Raw genomic sequence first — 13,223 nt, 5'->3', positions numbered from 1 at the left:
GTGGGCCCTGAAGATATGCACCCTAGAATGCTGAGGGTAATCAGAGAGGAAATAGCAGAGATCTGACCACAATTTTTCAAACATCCTTGGATATAGAAGTGTGTCAGATGACTGAAGGGTTGACAGGTAACAACTCTGTTCAAAAACAGAGAAAGGATTAAATCAGGTAAATACAGAACATTCAGCATAATGTCAGTGTTGGATAAGCTTTTCTAGAAAGACGTGGATTAATTAAGAACAACCAGCATGGATTGGTAAAAGGCAAGTGGTGTCTGACAAATTTAATAAAGTTGTTTGAGTAAATAACAGAATGTATTGATAAAGGAAATGCAGTAGATGTTTTGGATATAGATTTTCAAAAGACATTTGATAAGGTGTCGCATAGGACGCTGTTGATAAAATGAATGCACTATATTAAAGGGAGTGTGACACCATGGATAGGAAATATGTTAAAAAACAGGAAATGTGAGTAGTAATTAATGGATATTTTTCAGACTGGAGGGATGTAAATAGTGGTGTTCCTCAGACATCAGTGTTGGGACCATTGCTCTTCTCAATATATAAATGGACTTGGGCATAATATTAACAATTGCAGATGGCAAAAATAGGGAACATGAAGAGGACTGTATACATACTTAAGGATGACAAAGACAGGTTAGTAGATTAGGCAGAGAAATGTGTGATGATACATTTTGGAAGCAATAAGGAGAACATATACACTAAATGATAAAACCTTAAAAGGAGTAGAGGAGCAGAGAGATTTACGAGGTTGAGGTACACAAATCTTTAAAAATGGGAGGACAAGTTGATAAAGCAGATTAAAAAAAGCATATGGGATCATAGGTTTTATAAATAGAGGCATAGAATACAAAAGCAAAGAGATAAGGCTAAACCTGCACAAATCATTAGTTAGGTTGCAGTCAGAATATGGTGTCCACTTTTGGGTGCCTTACTTTGGGAAAGATGCCATGGCCATGGAAAGGGTGCAAAAGAGATTCACTAAGATGATAGCAGGGATGGGAGGATTTAGTTATGAAGACGGACTAGAGAAACTGGGACTCTCTTCATGACAACAGAGGAAGTTAAGAGTATATCTGATAGAGATGTTCAAAATTATAAAGGGTTTTGATTAGGTAAATCGAGAAAAACTATTTCGACTGATTGATGAATCAGTGACTAGGGAGCATAAATTCAAGATCACCAGGAAAAGAACAAAGGGAGAGCAGTTAGGAGGAAGTTTTTTTATGCAGAGGGTCATCAGGCCATGGCATACCGTACCAGAAATAGCTATGAAAGCAGATCCATAAAGTCTTAAAAATGGAAGTGGATAAATATTTGAAAAAGAAAAATTTTAAAGGGTATGTAAGAAAATAGGACTGAGTGGACTGCTTTTTCAGAGAGCTGGCACAGGCATGATGTGCCAAATGGCCTTCTTCTGTGCTGTGATATGATATGATTCTACAATCTTTAGTGTAAATATTTGTGGGTTTATTCTATTTCATAGTTTTGCCTTAGTTAAACCTTCACTTACAATAAATAAACTACTTACATTTTACACTTAACAGCATGCTTTTTGGAACAGAACAATCCACTGAAGCTGAAAGAACAAAAAATGCAAAATTACCTTTTAAAAGTGACTGATTAAGTTTTCAGTAGCAAACACTTCTTAGAGCAGAGATAATCAAAACTGATTTCCCTGTAGTTGGGAGTTCAAGCTTAAGTTTCCAAGTTCAAGTTCCTGTCTGCAACAAAAAAAGTGATGCTTGCAAGCATTCTGTAATAACAGCAGGACTGCAGAACAAAATTGATCTTTCATCTAATTTATAGTATTTCCATAAAATTTCCTTTTATTGCTGCAATTGACAGAATAGAGGCAACAATGTCACATTATTGCATACAGGTTTCTGTCATAATAATGCAATCTATACTGCAATCTTTGGCTTAGTGATAGCATTCCCACCTCTGAGTCAGGAGGTGCAGGTTTGAGCCCAACTCCATACTCGAATGAAGACCGGAGCTCCGGCTCGGAATTCTAGGTTGACATCCAGCGAGTTACACGTACTGGTGGGTGTGGGTAGCCCACCTTCATTGTATGGGTTGTGGGAGACAATAAAACCCTCCCAACGTATAACTAACCACCCTATTGGCTGGTATAAAGATGATTACAACTATGGAAGGAAAGTTCACTTTGTGGCCTGTCAGATTGTTAATCAGTCTATGAATCCTTCCGCTACTTCACATTATTCTCCAATGGAAGAATGTGAAGATATGAAAACAATAACAACCATGTTTGTAATCCTGGAAATTACATGGTTAGGAAAAATGGTCCATTCTTCACAACAGGAGGAAAGTTACCTAGTTCATTTTGCTCCTACTATACAGCTCTAGTGTACTTAAGTACACAACAGTATTCACAAGGGACACAAGATCTATCTAGTGGTAGAAAATTAATACCTGAAATTTGATCGAAGTTGCCTTTCTATAGCTAAATATCAGCAAATGTGGCTGAAAAGAGCAATTATATTCAGCTATTCCGAGGATTTGAGATTCCTAAAGGTCATATAGACGTACAATAAAGTATAACATTACACAATACTATACAGTGAAGCATACCATGCTGATGAGCTTTTATATAATAATTTGTGACGCATCACCTTTGGCAGAGAGGATTCTGTTGTAGTGGGATGCCATATGAGTCTGGATTAGATACCGGTCATTCAGATTGCTGGAAGAACCTGCACTGTAAGCTGTAAGGACAAAGAGGGAGCGCATTACACACTAAAAAAAATCTGAAATGCTTTTAAATGAGGAAAAATTATCACAGGTAAATTCGAGGCACTGACCAATGACATGTATCTAAACATTACGTTATTATTAAGGTCCATGGCTGAGACTTCAGCAGGTTTTATCCCCCTAATCACTTTCTCACCATTTCTTCCCTTCTTGGGGCACCAATTCTGGCGTTTAGTTTCTCAAGCGCTAGCAGCTCACCAGCACTTCACCCAAGTGGCTATTCTTTATATCTATTCAACCATAGGGGGGGGGCATCAGAGCCCAACTTAATCCTGTCCTCGCCCAACATCCACGAACATGCATTAACGATCTGCAGAAACCCTCTTTATCTGATTGTTCCAGCCAAGACTGACCAACTCAGCACAAGCCAGAATCAAAGCAGGAACCGTCATTGTCTGGATATCTCAGTACCAGATCCACTGAGCTATGCAATGGCATTCCTGCACCAAAAGTTAAATGCATTGAGAAATTGTTCTCAATTACATTTTGTATTTTTTCATGCACTTATCCAATTTATATTATTTAGCAGCTGAAATTGGCAACAGTTTATAGTAGCTTTGTTAAGGAATAGAAAACTTGTACAATACTTAAAAGAATTAAGTACAATAAACCATTGGTCAATAAAATACACACCACCTGTGGTTACACAATAGGTCCTGCAATTATTCTAGCAGAATGGTTGCTTATGTGACATTTGAATCCTATAAGTCCTATGGAAATAGTGGTAACGGTTAAATAGATTTTTGTTTCTTTGCAAAATTTGACAACTCCCAGATTCAAAATGACATCCAAATCTCCTATGTTCACATCAACAATCAGCTTGCGGTTCTGGATTATGTGGACATGTAGTCTTCTTTTACTATCTGCGATACAGGGCAAGAAAACTGGAGGGGGTAGAAAAAGGGTAGCAAGAGTACCAGTACATTTCCTCAAACTATATATGTACTGTCAGAATAAATATCTGCAATTTTCATGGTTATGTTTACCTTTACTGCGACCAACATTTCACATTTGAACTTCCCCCTCAGTGCTCTGATGATGTATACTTTGGGGATGGCACATTTGCATCCTGGAGTGGCTCCATTCACTTTAAAGGGAAGCTGATGCTTTGCCCAGAATTGGAGACTGGTCCAAAATTGTTTGACCTTTGGACAAAAAATACTCATAGCTGTGTGCTTCTGCATAATCAGCCTGAGGAGCACCTTGGAGGGTTGGGCAGCTCCAGGTCATCTGAGGAGAAAAGTGTGTGCATAATGATAAAAGTAACGAGAAGATTAAGGTCCATTTTCCACAAGATTTAGTGGAATCTTGATACAATGAACTTTGCTGCTCTGGTACTGAGAGCAGACTATGCCGCTGGGCCCATGAAATTCAAGCAGATTAATCCAGCAGTACACAGAAACAACAATCACTGTTCAGCACACTGACCAGGATTTGGAGAGAGGAGAGCAGACAGCTGGAGAATACTACTGGAGGCTATCACAACATTTAGATCAGGCCAAGTTGGGTTAGGTTTAAAACACAGTGCATGTATGTAAAGCAGCCTGAGAGAGTACAATACTGGCACTGGAAAGACCAGGAGAATAAGACTAGGCCAGAAGCTTATCAAAATCTCTTGGACTTCAATATATCGAAACACCACTGTATTTAGGAGGTTTTTTTTGTAATGATTTTTGGTTTCTATTTTAGGCATTTTTCAGTTGTACTTTCTATTTTTCCTTTAAAAAGAGGCGAAGGCGGGGGTAGTTATCATTGTTCAAACACCTGAGCTCTCTGGCCATTTTGGCCGCAACCATCGTGCCTTCCTCCGGGAGACTACCACCCATGGGCCCAGCGACATGCAGATCAGGATCCTCCAATTCCACAGGCATCTCATCTGCCAAGTTACAGGTGAGCCCTTCCTGCAGTGCACAGCTGACCACTACAATCCAGCCATGCTGCCTCATGTGATGCGCCTGCTCTCTCTGCTCCTCTTCCACCTTGTCCATGATAATCCAGAACACTGGAATGTCCAGTGGATAGACCATTGCAATGCTTTCACCTTCTTATACGTGTAGAAAGAAGTTTGAGTCCTAAAAATAATTGCCCTCCAACACTAACAGGACTCTGGATGGCAAAACTGGCAAGAACAGACTGCCAAAACACAGAGAATTAGAGAAAAAAAATCTAAGAGCAATTTACAGACTGCTAGGGTGAGGCTCAGCTATAATAGTCCCTTTGTTGGCCTCCCAGGGTGACAGTCATGAGATGGCCATAATTCATGTCAATACCCACGCCATTATTTTTTAGTCTAATTGGCATAATGGCATAAATCCAGCAAACTGCCGATTGCCATTGACTGCAATGGTGGACTGAGCGATAGTAACGGCCTTTCTCAGCTTAGGCATGCTTATCAACGGAGCAGCGCAATTGTTCCAGCAAATATTAGCCCAACACAGCTCACGCCATTTCTCACTTACTCCATTATTTGCTGGTTTAAATAATGCCAACCTGCAGACAACTTGCTGTTATTCAATAAATTAGATTAAGCCCTCAGGATGACATTTTGAATGTGTTTATCCATTACTCACATGCTAAAAGCAATTCAGACATTTTACCATGAACAACAACAACAACTTGCATTTACATAGTGCCTTTAATGTACTAAAATATCCCAAGGAAGTTCACAGGAGGGTTATCAAATAAAATTTGACACCGAGCCACATAATGAGGTATTAGGACAGGTGCTTGGTCAAAGAGGTAGGTTTTAAGGAGCATCTTAAAGGAGGAGAGATAGAGAGGTGGATAGATTTAGGGAGGGAATTCCAGAGCTTAGCGCCTAGGCAGCTGAAGGCACGGCCACCAATGGTGGAGCAATCAAAATTGGGGATGCGCAAGAGACCATAAAGATTGAAACAATGTCAGTACACAAAATTTACAATATGGTCTTTTAAAAAAAAATTCCCTTGTGTCCAATACTAATTTTGTTAAACTAATTGGTGCAGGAATATAGTTATGCTGTACACAACAACAACAACTTGCATTTATATAGTGCCTTTAACGTAGTAAAACGCCCCAAGGCACTTCACAGGAGTGTTATCAAACAAAATTTGACAACGAGCCACATAGTGGAACAATGGAGCATGTTTCAGGGGGGGAGCATTTGGGGAACAGTGGTCATAATATCATTAGGTTTAGTATAGTTATGGAAAAGGACAAGAAACAATCAAATGTGAAAATGCTTAACTGGAGGAGGGCAAATTTCAGTGAGCTAAAAAAGGATCTTGCCCAGGTGGATTGGAATCAAAAATTGGTAGGCAAAACAGTAATTGAACAATGGGAGGCCTTCAGAGTAGGCACATCCCTACAAGGGAAAAGGGCATCCAAAGCAAGAGCTCCCAGGATGGCTAAAGATACAGAGATTAAAATTAAACTGAAAAAGGAGGCTTATGATGAATGCAAGGTTCATGATACAGTAGAGAACCAGGCTGAATACAGAAAGTACAGAGGAGATCTAAAAAAGGGAATAAGAGGGGCAAAGAGAGAGAATGAGCTAACATAAAAGGAAATCCAAAAGTCTTTTGTAAAAACATATAAATAGTAAAAGGGTAGTCAAAGGAAATGTGGGACCGATTAGGGACAAAAAAGGAGATCTGCTTGTGGAGGCAAAGGGCATGGCTGAGGCACTAAATGAATACTTCACATCTGCCTTCACTAGAGAAGAGAATGCGGCCCTTGTAGCAGTAAAGGAGGAGGTAGTAGCGATATTGGATAGGATAAAAATAGATAAAGAGGAGGTACTTAATAGGTTGGTAGTACTCAAAGTAGAATAGTTCCCCGGTCCAGATGGGATGCATCCCAGGTTACTGAGGGAAGTAAGGGTGGAAATTGCAGAGGCTCTGGCCACAATCTTCCAATCATCCTTAGATACGGGGGTGGTGCCGGAGGACTGGAGGATTGCAAATGTTACACCCCTGGTTAAAAAAGGGGAGAGGGAGAAATCCGGCAGTTACAGGCCAGTCAGCCTAACCGGTGGTAGGGAAACATTTAGAGACAATAATCCGGGCCAAAATGAATTGACACTTGGAAAAGTATGGGCTAATAAATGAAAGTCAGCACGGATTTGTTAAAGGAAAATCGTGTTTGGCTAACTTGATTGAGTTCTTTGATAAAGTAATGGGGAGGGTTGTGAGGGTAGTGCGTTTGATGTTGTGTATATGGACTTTCAAAAGGCATTTGATAAAGTACCACATAATAGACTTGCTAGCAAAATTATAGCCCATGAGATTAAAGGGACAGTGGCAGCATGGATACAAAATTGGCTAAGGGACAGAAAGCAGAGAGTATTGGTGAAAGGTTGTTTTTCAGACTGGAGGGAAGTATACAGTGGTGTTCCCCAGGGATCAGTATTAGGACCACTGCTCTTTTTGATATATTTTAATGATCTGGACTTGGGTACAGAGTGTATCATTTCAAAGTTTGCAGATGACATGAAACTCGGAAATGTAGTAAACAATATGGAGCATAGTAACAGACTTCAGGAGGACATAGACAGACTGGTGAAATGGGCAGACACATGGCAGGTGAAATTTAACCCAGAGAAGTGTGAAGTGATGCATTTTGGTAGGAAGAATGAGGAGAGGCAATATAAACTAAATGGTACAATTTTAAGGGGGTGCAGGAACAGGGAGACCTGGGGGTGCACATACACAAATCTTTGAAGGTGGCAGGACAAGTTGAGAAGGCTGTTAAAAAGGCATTTGGGATCCTAGGCTTTATTAATAGAGGCATGGAGTACAAAAGCAAAGGAGTTATGCTAAACCTTATAAAACACCAGTTAGGCCTCAGCTGGAGTACTGTGTTCAATTCTGGGCACCCCATTTTAGGAAGGATGTCAAGGCCTTAGAGAGGGTGCAGAAGAGGTAGAAAGGTGGAGATGTTTAGGGAGGGAATTCCAGAGCTTAAGGGCCTAGGCAACTGAAGGCGTAGCCACAATGCTGAGCGATTAAAATTGGGGATGCGCAAGAGGCAAGAATTGGAGGAGCGCAGAGATCTCGAAGGGTTGTAGGGCTGGAGGAGGTTATAGAGATAGGGCGAGGACAAAGATGAGAATTTTAAAATCGAGGCATTCCCTGACCGGAGCCAATGAAGGTCAGCGAGCACTGAGGTGACGGGAGAAGACTTGGTGCAAGTTAGGATACGGGTAGCCGAGTTTTGGGTGAGCTCAAGTTTATGGAGGGTGGAAGATGAGAGGCCAACCAGGAGAGCATTGGAATAGTTGAGTCTAGAAGTAACAAAGGCATGGATGAGGGTTTCAGCAGCAAATGAGCTGAGGCAGGGGCAGAGATGTTACGGAGGTGGAAGTAGGCGGTCTTGATGATGGAGCAAATATGTGGTCAGAAGCTCATCTCAGCGTCAAATAGGATGCCATGGTTGTGAACAGACAGTGGCCAGGGAGAGGGATGGAGTCAGTGGCTAGGGAACAGAGTTTGCAGTGGGGACCAAAGACAATGACTTCGGTCTTCTCAATATTTAGTTGGAGGAAATTTTTGCTCATCCAGCACTGGATGTCAAACAAGCAGTGTGACAAATGAGAGATAATGGAGGGGTCGAGAGAGGTGGTGGTAAAGGAATGCCATTACTGCATATTGCAGATACGTTTTTACCAGGTCAGATCTGATACACTTAACAAGCCTTGTGACAACAATGGTGCCACCCACTGCAACATTCTCCAACTCTATCTTTGGTCCTAACTAATCAACAGGATCAAATTTATCAGATATCTAACTTCATTACATCTGGCACATGTTATGCTAAATATAGAATATATTTTTCTAAACCACTATTATTGCAGAGTACAGTAGCCCTCCACATACTAAAAAAAATCCAACAGTAATTGGGAAAAGTCTTATCTGCTGTGATTCAGTGCATTAGATTAAGTCCTTGAGATGATATTTTGAATATGACTGTTCAGACATTACCACTGTGCTAAAAACAATTCTTAGTCTTCCATTTCAACTCTCTTGGCATGTATGTTCTAATTAAAGAATACAAAGTCCATCATGACTATTTCCTGCAGATGTAACTGCTAATCACAATGCATTTACACAAACATTTTTGTGTTAGCTAGGTGATGGAACCTCAGTAATTTCTGTCTATACTGGTGAAATCTGTTCTGCTGTGTTCTGGGCTCTATGTAAGAAATTATTACAGAGTCAAAACAGAAGAATACTAGGCTTATTAGCTTTTCTCATGGTTGGACCTCAAGTAAAAGCATAAGAACAAGGAAGTTGCAAGGGACATGGCCACCAGATGTTCAAATCAGCAAGGTTTCCCCACTTTCTAAGTGCTTTCATTATTTTGCACTATAGATACAAATTAAATTAAGCTGTGTATATTTCTGTAATTGACCAGTTAAATTGGAGAACAAACATTGCCTGGACAAAACAGCACATAACAGCATTCAAAAAGTGATGATAGTTAGTACAAAATTAATTTCTTGCAAATTATTACTCTTTTTGAAAAGTGTCAAAGTAATTTAAATCCATCACCATTAAATAAATTAATTAAAGGGGTTGCAATTCTAAGTGACTTTGTCTAAAATTAATCCCAACATTATTTGCTAAATCAAAGTGATGTTTCTTGTGATCCTTCAGTAAACATCTTAGCAATGTGCTGCATATATTTTTTACATGGTAATTTTAAAACTGATTGTAACAAAAATCTCATTTTTAACAACAGTTCCCCTTGTTCCCCTTCGTTTTAAACACCACACTCAAAATGGACGTCACAATGATACTATGGGGTATTTTTAACCCCAAGGATGGGTGGGTTGGGGCAGGTGGGAAGGTAAAAATTGTAAAAATGTAAATCCCAACCCCAACTCGCCTCCAACCTGCCACTTCTGGTTTTAACAGAGGCGAGTTGGGGGACGGGTGACCAACCCGCTCTCAGGGAGCGGGTCGGTCAGTAAAAGCGTTTAAGGAGGCTGCGTGCCGCCATTTTAATAGCTTTTTTTATTTTTAACTCCTGGGGGCCGGGATTCCCGGGCCTTCTGATTCATGTCACGTAAGAGGAGGCGAGAAGGGTTGGACGAACAATGCTTGAATTGCTTATGGGCCAGGAGGAGCAGGAGTGTTTCCTCCAGGCCCAACAAGCTTATCTGCCATGATCTGACACACACGATCAGCTGTCCCCTCCCCCCCAAAGTCTGACCCCCCCCCGATATCTCCGACCCCGATCTATCCATGGCCCCCACGATGTCCACCTTAGATACGGTGGTATCCTTTTAAGTTGATGAATGCTGCTGGTTGGTGATCTGGTGACCTCATGGCATTGTGTGTAATCAATGATGCCCTGGCCTTTGCTGCAAATCCCAGAGCTCTCTCCTGCTGACTGCTGAAGTCAATGGGGAAGGTGATGTATTGGTTAGCCCTGGCAAAGAGGGCATTGCTAACCTGCTGTGTACTGCAGACTGAGTGATATTCCCGTTGGCAGACTGGAAAGAACTAATGGCAAAGAAGTTAAGGGCTGTGGTGACTTTGAGAGTCACTGGCAAAGCATAGCCCCCTGGTCCAGCAGGCAACAGATCTCCTCAAGACAGCCTGCCTGGTGAAGCGAGTAAGGTTTCTTAGAGTTGAATTGGCTCCAACATGACACACCTAGGGATAGGAGATTGGTACCAAGTCGATTTTCTTTGTCACACTTGGTAATCCAAGTGGTGGTCCACAGCTCTAGGGCTGTTAATGATTGATGGGATCCGTAGAGATAGTCTGCCATCAGGGGATGGGATCCTTCCCACTTGTCTCCGATAAAATTGCAAAACAAATCAAGTACGATGGCCCTTGATGACTGCTGAAGTGAAACCCCCAGGAGCTGGTAGTTTGACACTCAAACTGCAGAATTCAGACTGCAATATAAATGCAGTCATCTGCAATTCAGGTTCAAACATGCATAGTAAAAGCACAGCTGGAACTTTGCTAAGACAGATAAATTCCAAATTTAAGAAGAAATCTTCTATATGATTGGTCATCCCTTCTCATGATAATGTAGAAAACATTTTTTATTGCTAGTAAATTTAACTAAATGTAATTTTCATATGCATTGTGACATCATCAGACACGTGTCATGATGGAATAGCGTCAACAGCCTTCACAGTGGTTTAAATCCAAGAATGAAGATTAGATTTTGGAAGTTTGCTTGGAGCAGTATAAATGTACACTGCAGTTTGCTTGGAGCAGTATAAATTATTTAGCGTCAACAGCCTTCACAGTGGTTTAAATCCAAGAATAAAGATTAGATATTGGAAGTTTGCTTGCAGCAGTACAAATTATTTACTTCTACTGATTTTGCATAACAATACACTTATCCAATCACTATTTCATATATTAGATACTTCATTGCTCTAAGGTTATGCTGGTTTGTTACAATGTTATATCGTCCAAATTCTAAATGATGTCTGGGGCCCCAGAAAGTTTATGAATTATATATGGAGCTATGTTCATTTGTAAGAGTGGCATACATCAAAATAGCTTTCAAAAGTACGGTGTTGGGGCGCCTACGACTTCTAAATTACATCAATGACTTGACTTCAAAAACCCAATGCAAATTGGTTAAATTCACCAGATACTTAAGAGTGTGAGTGAGTGAGTGAGAAAAGCTGCCTGAAAGGAAATGTGATACAGTGTGTATAACAGCGGGCCAGATATACAGCCACATAAAAAGACAAATCAGCAGCAGCACTCCAAGTTAAACCATAGCAGTAGGACAAGGAGGCACTTCAAAATGGGAAAAAAAAGGCAAATTTAGGTCTGATGTTAGGGGGTCTTCACACAAAGAATCAGCAGTTGGAACATATAGTCAAAACAAAAAGTTTGGAATCATTTAAGATACAGTTGGATGCTGCGATAGGGATAGATTTTTCTGGCTGGAAGCGGCAAGTGGTCTACCTCATTTCTACTGATTTAGCGATGTACGGGCTGTGCTGCCAGCAGCAGCTTTCAATGCAATCACCCCACTGAGTTTAAGCACCATTCTGCTTTCCGCGCGCTCCCGACAACAAGCACGCGCCCCTTCAGTTAAATCCTGACTCAGCACCAGGTGCTGTCGCGACACTGACGTTTAACAGATAGGACGTACCTTTCTTATTAGCCATGTTGATGCTGATCTTTCCCATGCTCTCGGTTGGCACAAAGAATCGCGTTTATTTTATCGCAGTTATGGCGCTAAATGCCGGCATTATCTGGGCCCAGAGCCGGACAAAGACACGACAGTCGCCATGTCCGTTGCTAGCTACGCCGCGTCCGCGGAGCCGGGGAACAGGCAACCAATCGGGGCACAGCATATTTGCGTCGTTGATCGTCATCGTTGCCTTGGTGATAGAGAGTTATGCAGGGATATGTGAAAGAGGAGAGGGGAGAGATGGAGGGGAAGATGGATTGTGGGAGAGGAGAGGAGAGGGGAGAGATGGAGGGGAAGGAGGGAGAGATGGAGGGGAAGGAGGGAGAGATGGAGGGGAAGGAGGGAGGGGAGGGGGAAGGAGGGAGGGGAGGGGGAAGGAGGGAGGGGAGGGGGGGAGGGGGGGAGGGAAGACAGATTGGAGAGAGGGGATGGAGGGAGGGAGGGGAGAGACAGTGGTAAGGAAGGAGGGGAACATGGGTTGGGAGAGGGGAGAGGAGGGAAGATGGATTAGGAGAGAGGGGAGGGGGGAAATGGATTGGGGGAGGGGAGGGGATGGAGGAAGGGGAGAGCGAAGGGAAGATGGATTGGGAGAGAGGGAAGGGTGGGGTCGGAGGGGAAGGAGGGATGGGAGGGACGGCGGAGGAGAGAAAGGGAGAGACGGAGTGGGAGGCAGAGGAGTGACAGAGAGGAAGGAGGAGCAAGACAGAGGTGTAGGGAAGATGGGGAGAGGAAGGAAAAAGGAGGGGAGAGGAAGGGGAGAGAAAGGGAGGGGCAGAGAAAAGGAAGGGGAGAAAAGGGGATGGAGGAATAGCGAAGGAGGGAGAGGAAAGAAAGGGGTGGGGAGAGGGAGGGAGGAAGGGGAGAGAAAGAGAGGTGGAAAGAGGATAAAGGTAGAGGATAGAGGGTAATGAGGGAGACAGAAATCAGAGAGGAGGACAGAGAAAGGGGAAAGTGCTGGATGAGGGAGATGGAAAGTGGAGGGGAGAGTGAGAAATCGGGAGGGGGAAGAGGGAGGAGGAGAGAGGGTTGTGAGGGGGAGGGAGATTGGGAGGGGGGAGAGAGGAGGAGGGAGATAGACATTACGTTTTATTTATGAATCCCTTTCCAATTCAAACATTCTTCATGTGTTCATCATTTATTTCATAATCTTTTGGGATTTCCTTTTTAAACTGTTTGGTTCCAAGGGTGGATTCATAATTTTTTCTTTAGGTGGCCCTGTCACATTACATTAGGTGGCATCACACTGTTTTCAGTGTGTCACATACTGTTAC

General features: G+C 42.2%; 1 protein-coding gene across 2 annotated transcripts in view; it reads right to left on the bottom strand.

Annotated features, from left to right (window-relative positions):
- LOC137326164 (spermatogenesis-associated protein 7-like) overlaps positions 1–12,068 on the bottom strand; it is an 82,150-nt gene extending 70,082 nt beyond the window's left edge. Inside the window, exons 1-3 of one of the 2 annotated variants that reach the window (XM_067991038.1) lie at positions 11,911–12,068; positions 2,655–2,747; positions 1,550–1,597 (exon numbers count right to left, since the gene is read on the bottom strand). In XM_067991038.1, the coding sequence (XP_067847139.1) occupies positions 1,550–1,597; positions 2,655–2,747; positions 11,911–11,947 (178 nt within the window). In that variant the 5' untranslated portion in view covers positions 11,948–12,068. Of the gene's footprint in view, positions 1–1,549; positions 1,598–2,613; positions 2,748–11,910 lie in introns of those variants that run through there. The other variant, XM_067991039.1, reaches the window with a different exon arrangement.
- Between the last annotated feature and the right edge of the window lie 1,155 nt (positions 12,069–13,223).

The sequence above is a fragment of the Heptranchias perlo genome, chromosome 10 (genome assembly GCF_035084215.1).
Source record: "Heptranchias perlo isolate sHepPer1 chromosome 10, sHepPer1.hap1, whole genome shotgun sequence".
Lineage (NCBI taxonomy): Eukaryota > Metazoa > Chordata > Chondrichthyes > Hexanchiformes > Hexanchidae > Heptranchias > Heptranchias perlo.
Note: the sequence above shows the minus strand (reverse complement) of the source record. Positions and strands in the feature narration are given on the sequence as shown.